This window comes from Accipiter gentilis, chromosome 19, assembly GCF_929443795.1.
Source record: "Accipiter gentilis chromosome 19, bAccGen1.1, whole genome shotgun sequence".
NCBI classification, from domain to species: Eukaryota; Metazoa; Chordata; class Aves; order Accipitriformes; family Accipitridae; genus Astur; species Astur gentilis.
The window spans coordinates 28,339,806-28,350,499 of record NC_064898.1 but is presented as its reverse complement, the minus strand read 5'-3'; the positions used below and the strand labels follow the sequence as shown (position 1 = coordinate 28,350,499).

General features: G+C 63.0%; 2 protein-coding genes across 3 annotated transcripts; both read left to right on the top strand.

Moving 5' to 3' along the window:
• Positions 1-2,038: 2,038 nt before the first annotated feature.
• On the top strand, positions 2,039-8,437 carry TPP1 (tripeptidyl peptidase 1). Of its 2 annotated transcripts, XM_049823179.1 has the most exons (13): positions 2,039-2,124; positions 2,305-2,394; positions 2,466-2,605; positions 2,686-2,836; positions 3,430-3,551; positions 4,339-4,538; positions 4,761-4,959; positions 6,231-6,419; positions 6,659-6,731; positions 7,060-7,180; positions 7,376-7,534; positions 7,612-7,749; positions 8,249-8,437. In XM_049823179.1, the coding sequence occupies exons 1-13, from the start codon at positions 2,114-2,116 to the stop codon at positions 8,387-8,389; spliced, it is 1,734 nt and encodes a 577-aa protein (XP_049679136.1). In that variant the 5' UTR covers positions 2,039-2,113; the 3' UTR covers positions 8,390-8,437. The 2 variants fall into 2 exon arrangements, with proteins under 2 accessions (XP_049679136.1, XP_049679137.1); XM_049823180.1 differs by lacking the exon at positions 2,039-2,124 and having other exon boundaries at positions 2,709-2,836.
• Positions 8,438-8,613: 176 nt separating this feature from the next.
• TAF10 (TATA-box binding protein associated factor 10) lies at positions 8,614-10,639 on the top strand. Its single transcript, XM_049823187.1, has 5 exons — positions 8,614-8,806; positions 9,196-9,353; positions 9,440-9,504; positions 9,653-9,767; positions 10,470-10,639. Exons 1-5 carry the CDS (start codon positions 8,614-8,616, stop codon positions 10,557-10,559), a joined length of 621 nt encoding a protein of 206 aa, XP_049679144.1. The 3' UTR covers positions 10,560-10,639.
• Positions 10,640-10,694: the final 55 nt, after the last annotated feature.

Below are 10,694 nucleotides of genomic sequence, written 5' to 3'. Positions count from 1 at the left end.
GTTCCCAGGCCACTGTGTCCCCCCACACAGCTCCCCTTGCTCGTCCCCCTCACCCCGCAGGGTGCAACTGCACGGCTTCAGGCAGGCAACCAGCTCCAGCTGCTGCAAACCACACAGCGCCACATGCATGGAAACTCTACATGTGTTTCTAATTGCAGGGACCAGAAATGCCCTAGGGCTTTGCACAGACATTCATGCTATGGGCAGCACCCACAGAGGAGTGCTGGCATCCTGCAAGGAGTGGAGATGGAGCAGCAGGTTCCTGGAAGACACATGAACTAGCCTCAAGGTGGCAGGGAAGTACCTAGGAGGCCAGACAGGGGCATGGGTGAGCCTGAGGAACGCGGGCTGAGGTCCCAGCATCAACGAGATGCTGAGTGGTGTTCTGTGAACAGGAAAGATGCTGATTAAGCCCCAGTGGGTCTCCTGGCTGCCTCCCTTCACCCAAAGGGAGCAGGGCCAAAGGTCTGCAGCAGACACTGCCCGCCTGGGCAAATGGCATCGCCACCTCTCAGCTGCACCCTTGGTGCAGCTGGAAAAGCACTGCCTGTACAGCAGGGCTAAAAGCAGGAAGGTGAACAGCAGGACTGCTACAGCCATGGCCTTTCCTAGGAAAGGACCTTCACCTACCCTGCAACAATCTAAGCATCAGCCCACTTCTTTAGTGGTGCCTCGTGCTGCTACTAACACAAGAGAGACCCTCCGGGCCTCTCTCCCCCTGGCAGCTGCAGCTCCGGACAGCCACAGCCAGCTCTGGCGTGGGAGGCATGGCAGCCTGGGCCAGGCAGGTGGTTTTCCCATTGTCCGTCTCTTCCTGGCTTGGACTCTGCTCTGCAGAAGCAGGAAAGCAACTGGGAACTGCTGGAGCCACGGTATGCAGCATGTCTGTGCATGTGACCAGAGCTGGGACAAGGGCTAGGCTAGCTGAGCCAAACTGGCCTGGGGCAGATGGGATCGCAGCACCCTCTGCCTTACCATCCACCTCCAAAACCCCCTCCAGTACTGCCCTTGGACTCATGGGCAGGGGGACAATCTCCAAGGATGACTGAGGCACCATTTCCAGAGCTCCCTTGCAAAAATTGCTTGAACCTTCCACAACCCCGAGATCTGCAAGTATCATAATACCACTTTTGTGATCCTAATTAGGAGAGCTCCTAGGTGGGAACGAGTATCTGAGAGAACAAGCACAGGAAGCTGAGAGCTGCACCTCAGCAGCTGTGGGAGCCAAGTGGCTGCCTGTGACAGTGCCAGCTGGACAGCAGGCTGTACTACTTGCTTGGCGGTGTGGTGTGAACATGACTCCTGCCGAATGGCCCATCACCACCTCACAGCTCACTCCCATGACCGAGCAAGAACACGTGCTTATAGTCCTGAGCCTCCCCCGTACCCTTGTCCCCCTGTGCTCCTGACTGACCAAGACACCCAGTGCCCACAGCTTCCCCACGTCCCTGCATGCAGCCCCAGGTGGCTGTGGTGTGGATGCCAGCAGGGCCAGGCAGCGGCAGACCTAGACATCCAGGTTGCGCAGATGTGCCCTGCCACCGACTCCATGCCTCCTGGCTGTTGCTGGACTCTGCGCACAGAGGACAGCCTGGGTGCTCATGCCCTGGGGCTGCAGCCTGCTCATACGGCTCACTGTCCCAAGCCCTGGGGTAGGCACAGAGGAACAGATCCCAAGGGGGGCTTAGACCTTCCAGTCCCTTCCCAGCAGCCACCCTTCAGAGCCAGGTTCCAGCCTCACGGAATGGGGACCTCCAGCCCTGCCCTCTCTGTGCAGGCCCTGCTGTTCAGAGCATCCCTCCCTTGCCAGGGCCTGCATCCCCCCACAAAGATCTGCTCCTTGGTGGGGGTGCTGGGCAGGACCCCTGCCCCTCCCCAGCCTGGCGGCGCGGCCCCGCTGTGCGAAACGCCGGGGAGGATCGGCTGGCACCGGTCCCGGCACTCCGGGTCCCGGCGCAGTGCTCTCGGCCACAGCCCGCGGCCCCGGGGGCACCCAGGCACCCGGCGGCTCTAGGGCCCTGCCCACCATGTGACCGCGGCTTCGGCCTCCTCACGTGACCGGGAATCATGCGTCCGCACACGTGATCGGGGCGCTGCGGCGGGAGGCGACGGGATGGCGCGGGGGTAACGGGGACCGGGGGTTCGGGGGGGTCAGGCGGGGCTCCCCGGCCCGGGGGTGACGGGGGCTTGGGGTGGGGGGGGGTGTCAGGCAGGCAGCTGGCGGTCCCCGGGTTTGCCCTGGGGCGGCAGGCGGCCCGGGTCCCCGCCGGTGCCCGCTCTGCCCTGACCGCCCGCCCGTTGCAGGTGTCGGGGGGTCCCCGCCGTGCTGGCGCTGTGTGCGGCCGCCTGGAGCTGCGCCGCGGGGCCGACCCTGGAGCGTGACCAGCCGTTCCGGTAGGTGCCGGGGTCGGTGGGACAGGACACGGGGCGCCGGTGCCCACCGGCCGCTCACAGCCTGCCCGCAGCGTGCCCCCAGGCTGGACCCATGGCGGACGCGTGAAGCCCGGCCACGAAGTGCAGCTGACCTTCGCCCTCCGGCAGCGAGGTGTGGGGCGTCTCGCCCAGCTCGTCGATGCTGTCTCAGACCCCCGCTCGCCACGATATGGTAACGACTGTGTGCCTGAGCCCGCCAGGCCCCATCAGGCCCTGCAAGCAGGGTGCTCTGACCCTCTCCGTGCCTCACAGGCAAGTACCTGTCCCTGGAGCAGGTGCGGGACCTTGTCCAGCCATCCCCAGCCACGCTCATGGCAGTGCTGAAGTGGCTGCAAGGCCATGGAGTTGAGACCTGCAGGAGTGTTACCACCCTCGATTTCCTGGAGTGCCGCATGCCAGCGAGGTGAGCCCTGGGTGGGTCCGGGCCCCGCTGTGGCGGTTGTGCCGTTCCCACAAAGACAGAAGAAGCCAGACCCTGCCCCTGCCTGCTGCGACTTCCCCTGCCCCAGGGCTCTGCAGTGCAGTCCTGGTGATGGAGGGCTGAGCCGCATTTCTGCCTGGACTTGAGGGCTCCACAGCTAAGAGCCAGCTGCCTGTGTGCCCGGTCCCAGTGTTGGGGGGAGTCACAGCCAGTGATCCGGAGTACTGGAAGCGAGGCGTGCACATCTGTTAGGTGCTTGGGCCAGCCCCGCTCCTCCTCTTGCCTTCTGTGGGGCCACAGAGGCCCCACTGGAGGACTGGGGGTAGAGTTGCAGGGGACCCTGCAGCGTCAGAGCTCTGGTTCAGTCTGGTGATGGGAATTGGTAGGGTATGGAAGGTGCTCTTTGCTTTATGAGGTCACCTGTGCTGGTGGGAAGTGGAGCTCATCCCTGACTCATCCCAGCAGCAAGTGGAGTGGAAAGGGTGCAGGAGGCAGGGCAGAGAACGGGTATGCTGCTGCACAGGCTCGCTGATAGTGGTGCAAATCCTGGCGCGGTGGCTGTCCCTGTGTTGCAGCACGGCCGAGCGCCTCCTGCCAGGGGCTGAGTTCCACCGCTACGTGAAGGGCCAGCACAGTGTTGTGCGCTCCCCACTCCCCTACGCTGTCCCGGAGGAGCTGGCTGAGCACATTGACTTTGGTACGTCCTACACAGGGGAGCTGAGGCTGCCCAGAGCTCTCACTGCCTGGGGTGTGGGTGGGAGGTTAAGCATTGAGCAGCCAGGAGTGGCCATCTCGGTGTCCCAGAGGACGGTGTGGCAGGCCCTCTAGCCGTGGTCCCAGCTGCCCCAGGCCGCCCTGAGGAGCTTTGTGCATAGGATGTAGATGTCCCATCCCTGGAAACGTTCAAGGTCAGGCTGGACGGGGCTCTGAGCAACCTGATCTGGTTGAAGATGTCCCTGCCTGTTGCGGGGGGGACGGACACTAGATGACCTTTAAAGGTCCCTTCCAACCCAAAGCATTCTGTGATTCCATGGTGTGGACAGGCGGCAGGCAAAGTAGGTTTTTTCCTACTGGTGCAGAGAGTTTGGGTGCAGCCTGTCTCTGTGGATGTGCAGCTGCTTCTGAGGTGGAAAAACTCCCTCCTGTGAGTCCCTTTCACGTGGGCTTCCATGGCTGTTCCATGAGGAGAGCAGAGGGGTGCCAAGCTGCAGTAGTGGCCTGGCAGTGGGGAGGCTGAGCTGTGCAGCCTGGGAATGTCTGTGAGGACTGGCAAGGAAGCCGAGGGAGCAATTCCTCACCTCCTGTGCAGCGCTCGGGGCAGGTGCCGCAGGGGATGGGGTCCCCCAAGCCCTGCTGCAGGCCAGCCCTCCCAGACACAAAGCCTGAGTGAGGATGGTGAAGGAGGAGCCAAGGGGCCATAATACTGTCCTGCCGGAGCTCTGGGCCCTAACAGCTTCTTCTTTTCCTGCTTGCTTGCGCACCAGTGGGTGGCCTGCACCGGTTCCCTGCGGAGAGAAAGGTGGTCAACAGAGCCTGGGCCAAGAGGGAAATGGAGTCAAGGCAGCACTATGGAGGGAGAACAGCTTTCCACCTGGGCGTCACACCTTCCATCCTTCGTAAAAGATACAACATGACGGGAGGAGACATTGGGCTACTGCCAAACAACAGCCAGGCCTGTGCCCAGGTAACTGGTAGAACTGGTTCCGGGTCAGATGTCTGTAGGCCATGGGAATTCCACACATTGGTGGTCCCAGGACAGCTGTGGGGATTCCTCAGCTGCTGGTGGGAGCACCTGGTGGGCTAGCATTTCACAGACCTGTGCTGGGCCAACTTTCTAAGTGAGGAGAAAAAAATGTACCTTGTTATTTCAAGAGAAGATAACCTTGTCTGCTCCTTGTTCCCCCAGTTCTTGGAACAGTATTTCCACCAGGCCGACCTGGCTGAGTTTATGCAGCTCTTTGGCAGCAGCTTTGGCCACCGCTCTGAGGTTGACCAAGTGGTTGGGCACCAGGGCAAGGGCAAGGCTGGGCTGGAGGCCAGTCTGGATGTGGAATACATCATGAGCACGGGTGCCAACATCTCCACGTGGGTCTTCAGCAATGCAGGTACTGATTCCCCTCCAAAGTTGCCTGGTGACTCCTTCCATGCCTCCCACTTGCTGTAGCACCAACACACCTGTCCACTGTTTTGGGAAACACTTGTTCTCTGCATAAAAATGGCTGTACTGGGTCTATCTGGTATCTGCCAAAGGGGAACGCCTGGACTGGGCATACATGAATGGTCCGCTGGCTGTGGCACATCCCCAGAATGCTTTCCCAGCTACTACAGGCACACACCTTCTGGGCTTCCCAAGTTGGAGCTGACGCTGGTTTCTAATAGCTCATAGGGAAATCGTCTTCCATTGATTTGTGTAGTTGCTTTTGAACCCATGTGAACTTTCAGCATTCAGAGTATCCTGTAACAGGGGCATCCACACCGCAACTACACAATGTAAAGTAGTTGCCCCACTCTGCTGCCTTTCTGTGGAGGGAGAGCACAGCAACTGTGTCATATTATTTTTTTTCTGCTTCTTTGGGGTTGAAGCTGATCTCACTTGTGAATCTACCAGTGGTGTGGATAAAGGAGAGTAAGGCAATTTGAGAAAACAAGGTTGCAAAATAGTCTGCACAAGCATGGCTACGGTGCCGTAGGACAAAGTGTCATCTGTCCCAGATCTGAAACTGGCTGAACAGGAGATGGAGTGCCCTTAGGACTGCCAGCTCTGTCTTCCTGACGGTGAAGGCAGACACAGCTCGGCATTAACTTCCACGTCCTCCATGCAGTTACTGATGTGGAAAGGGCACAGAGACGGGCAGTTACGTGAGCAACTGAGAGTGAGAAGGGGTGGCTGGAGCTCTGCTCTTCCGACCTCATGGAGAAGGATGAGGGGCAGGAAGGGACCCTGGCAGGTGGTGGTGGAATGTACATCATCAGACTACTCTGGGACCCACTGTTGGGTTAGAGGGGCCAAGGCTTGGCTGAGTCTCGGAAGGGCTGCGTGGCTGCCTGCATGCCAAGGGTGGCATGAGTGTAGACGCCTTGCTGTGGGGTTCGGGGGGACCCTTTAACCAGACCCGCTGGCAGAGCAGGAGCCAGGTGCCATCCATGGTGACAATCCCCAAGATGGGGCGTGCTGCCAGCAAGAGCTCACAGGAGAGCTCCAAACCAGCTGTGCCGTGGATCTGCTCTCTGTAGGCAGGGCAGGAGCTGGAGGACCTTCAGCTCCTGGTGCTGGTGGTGCTGTGGAGGCATGGTGTCCCCCTATGCTATCCCCCACTTTCCCTCGAGCCTGGTGTCCTAGGAGGAGCAGAACCTGCTCCCCACTGTATCCCTGCAGGGAGGCATGAGAGCCAGGAGCCCTTCCTGGCCTGGCTGCTGCTGCTCAGCAACATGTCATCGCTGCCTTGGGTGCACTCTGTGAGCTACGGAGATGACGAGGACAGCCTGTCACGAGCCTACATGGAGCGTGTGAACATGGAGTTCATGAAGGCAGCTTCCCGGGGCTTGACCATCCTGTTTGCCTCAGGTGTGTGCTGCTGCTGGCATGGCGCGGGTGCATCCGAGGCTCCCGGCACAGCGGGAAACCTCTGTGCTGAACACCAAACAGGGATGCTCTGCCTCTGGGCAGCCAGGATCCCCTGCCTGGGAATCGCAGCCCGGGAGGTTGAGAGACCCCCTCCCCCGGGTTGGTCCTGGGAGCATTTGGTGGGTGAGGGGCAGCTCGAGTGCTGCTGGATTACCCTGTCCGTCCATCTCTGCTGGCAGGTGACGATGGTGCTGGGTGCAGAAGGGTGTCTGGTGGGAACCACACTTTCCGGCCCAGCTTTCCAGCCTCAAGGTAGATGTGAGGAGGTGAACCCGGGGCCTGCGGGGAGGTGAAGGTCTGCGCAGAGCCGGTGGCTGCAGCTTGCCCGCAGCCGAGGCCAGCCAAAAGCTGCAGCTGTGGCACTTCGAGGCCCAGCCCCTGGCTGGCTGCTGCCTCCCGCTGGTTTTGAGCCCCTTTGGGGGTCTCCTGAGGGTCAGCCCCACCAGCGTGCCCAGGGACGCTTGCAGACCTCGGAGCTGGGGGCACCTGTGCAGCTCCTGGGGAGGGGGCTGGCGTGTGGGGTGCCACTGCAGCCCCAGGCAGTCGGGTGCTCACCCACCATGCCCACCTGTCCCCCCAGTCCCTACGTCACCACTGTGGGCGGAACGTCCTTCAAGAACCCCTTCCTGGTGACTGCAGAGGTGACGGACTACATTAGCGGAGGGGGCTTCAGCAATGTCTTCCCCATGCCCGATTACCAGGTGAGGAGGCGCCTGCTCTGCCGGACGCCGGGGCCCGGGGGGGACCACGTGGCGCTTGGTGGGGGTGACGATGGGCCACGGTCGGCACAGGCAGCCCCGGGGCTGGGCCGCAGGCCAGGGGAAGGAGGGACAGAGATGAGCAGGGGCAGAGTTCCGCTGCCAGGCGTCCCACTCCTCGCCTTGCGCTCTCCCCAGGCCGCGGCAGTCAGGCACTTCCTGCGCTCGGCCTCGAAGCTGCCTCCCAGTTCCTACTACAACAGCAGTGGCCGTGCCTACCCTGACCTGTCCGCCCTCTCTGACAACTACTGGGTGGTGACAAACCGCATCCCGCTGCCCTGGGTGTCGGGGACATCGGTAAGGAAGACGGACAGCCCTGGGCCGGTCGGCATCGGCGGAGCTGCCAGGTGCTGAGGCAGTCGTGTGTCTGGCAGGCGTCCACGCCTGTGGTGGGGGGCATGGTGGCCCTCATCAACGACCGGCGCCTGCAGCGGGGGCTTGCGCCCCTGGGCTTCCTCAACCCTGCGCTCTACCAGCTGCGGGAGCAGGGGCATGATGCCGCGCTCTATGACGTGAGCTGGGGCCGGGGCTGCCAGGGGAGCGGCTGGGTTGGTGCCCATGGGTACTGGTGGGGAGGCCTGGGTCTCCTGCTTGGGGTCGGGCAGGGCAGGGCCAGCAGCGTCCCGGGGGGGGGGGGGGGTGGTATGCTGCCTTTCCGCGGGACCTGTGTCCCGGGGGTGGGGGGGTGTCTCCGCTGCCTTCCTGCGAGGGGTGAGGTCCCCTTGCGCTGCTGGGAGCGTTGGGGGGGGGGGGGGGGGGGATACCGGTGCTGCACAGGGGTACGTGTCCTCGGGTGGATCCGTTGCTGCCTGGGTTGGGGGGGCGGCGGGTGTCCCGGGGGTTCCCACGCCCCGTGGGAGGGGGTGTTCCCGGGGGTTCCTGTCCCGCTGTGGGCCGCGGGTGTGTGTGCGCGCGGGGGAGGAGGAGGGGTGTCCCCGTCGGTCTTCCCGCCGGGGGGGGGGGGGGGCAGGGGGAGCCCCTTCCCGGCCGTGCTGAGGCCTGTCCCCGCAGGTGACGCAGGGCTGCCACCTCTCCTGCCTGGACGGCACCGTGCAGGGACAGGGCTTCTGCGCCGGCCCCGCCTGGGACCCCGTCACCGGCTGGGGCACCCCCAACTTCCCCCGCCTCCTGCGGGCGCTGCTGGCGCCCTGACCCCGCCCGCCCCGGGGCAGGGGCGGGGCCGCCGCGCGCCCGCGCGGTCCCGAGCCGGGAGGCGCCGGCGCCAATAAAGCCGCGTGGCGCCGCCCCTCCCGTCTCCGTCTGTGCCGCGCGCCGTCGCTGGGAAGCGGGGGGGGGAGGGGCGCCGGGGCCAATGGGGCGGCGCGCCGCGCGCAGGCGCGGGGGAGGTGGCGCCCGGTGTCGCGCGGCGGCGGGCGATGAGCGGCAGCGCCGAGGCCGACCCCGCGGCCGCGGCCCCGGCCGCCCCGGCGCCGCCCGCGCCCGCCCCCGCCGCCGACAACAAGCCCAGTCCGGCCGCCGTCGGCAGCGGCGTTCCCGGGGCGGCCCCGGGCGCGGTGGGCGGCGCGGCGCGGGGAGCCGAGGGCGGCGCGGCTGGCGGCAGGGGCCCCGGTGAGCGCGGGCGGGACGGGGGGGGGGGGCGGGGAAGCAGAAGGGTCGGGATACGGGGCGCTCGTAAGCCGGGGGAGCGCCGGGGGGCTACGGGAGGGAGGAGAACGGGGCCGGGGGGGGTCCCCGGCGGCGGGAGCGCGGGGATGGGGGGGGGGCCCCGAGGACAGGAGCCAGGCACAGGGGTGTTCCCGGGGGGGCGCGCGGCCCGTGAGCGTGCCCCGAGCTCGGGCACCGAGCCTGTCCGTCCGCGTAGCCCGTGGGTGCCTGCGGGGTGCGGGGCCCCGGGACCGCGGGGCTCCTGGGGGACCGGGACCGGCGGGCGGGGGGGACCGGGTAGGGCCGCGGCTGCTCCCGAGGAGAGCTGCCCGCTGAGCGCCCTGTGCCCGCAGTGCCAGTCTCCGCAGCGGTGGCTGCAGCTCCCCCGGAGGGGGCTATGTCCAACGGGGTCTACGTGCCACCCAGCGCGGCCAATGGGGATGTGAAGCCGGTGGTCTCCACGACGCCGCTGGTGGACTTCCTCATGCAGCTGGAGGATTACACGCCCACGGTACACGGGAGGCACTGGGGGCAGGTGGCACGCAGGTGACGGGCTGCCACAGGGAGCGGAGTTCCTCCAACTTTTCTCCTGTACAGATCCCCGATGCTGTCACGGGCTATTACCTCAACAGAGCAGGATTTGAGGCCTCTGATCCACGCATGTAAGTGGCAGAGCGTGGCCTCGAGGGCCCTCTACGGGGTTTGATAGCTGGGATGCTCCCTCCCACCCCCCCACCTGAAATTCCTTAATCCCAGGGGTGCTCTGTGCTGTCTGTGTGAAATTATCCCTTCTCTTTCTCTGCTGGGCAGCATTCGTTTGATCTCTCTGGCCGCACAGAAGTTTATTTCTGACATTGCCAACGATGCGCTACAGCACTGCAAGATGAAGGGAACAGCCTCGGGCAGCTCCCGCAATAAGAGCAAGGTGAGAGAAGGACAGAATGGCTGCTCGGATGAGGGGAAACGTCCTCTCCAGGGGCTGTAGCAAGCTAAGCTGTCCACCTGTTAGAGTTAATTGCTAATTAACTAATTGAATGCGGGGATGCAGAATGTAGAGGGTCTTGAATGTGTTGTGCTCCTGAAGGGTCAACACGTTTACTAATAAGCAAGGGCTCCACTGGTGGAAAAGGGGCGCTGGTGAGAAAATGAGGTGGGCAGCACAGTTTGTGGAATGTTGCTTTGATGGATTCACAGGAACGTGTGAGTAGCTGCACGTCATCAGATGGAGGGCCATCTAGCCCTGCGTCCTCCCTCTGACAGCGACCAAAACTCTGATGCTTGGGGAAGAGCATAAATGGGGAGCGAGCGTGTAGTGGAATTCTCCCAGTCATCTTCCGTTTGTGGTTCGCGGGCCTCGTGAGGGTGATGTTATTTATCTTTATAGCGTTGAGTAATGCTCAACGTCTTTCTGTCTATTGAGCAGCTGTGTGCACAGAGCAAACGAAACGTGTGGTACCTAAGAGCTGGTTAATGCCCCAAACCCTGGCCTGCAGCTGCTTCGGGGAGTTGTGCACGTATGGGTCACCACAGCTTGTAGGGGAAAAATCCTAAATCCCCAAGGTTTTGAGGAATGCCTGGCAGCTTAGCTCGTCCTTGCTGTGACTGACGCTACTCCTTGTCCCTTTAGGATAAGAAGTACACACTGACCATGGAAGACCTGACACCAGCACTTGCAGAATATGGCATCAATGTGAAAAAGCCACATTACTTCACGTAAAGACTGAGGGATTGTCACTGGGAACTTTTTTAGGGTTGCTTCTGTGCCATTAAACAGCTGGGTAGTTTTTTTTGTGGAAAGGCATCTTGTCTCCTGCCTGTGTGCTAATGCCCTGCCTACAAGTAAAAGAGCACA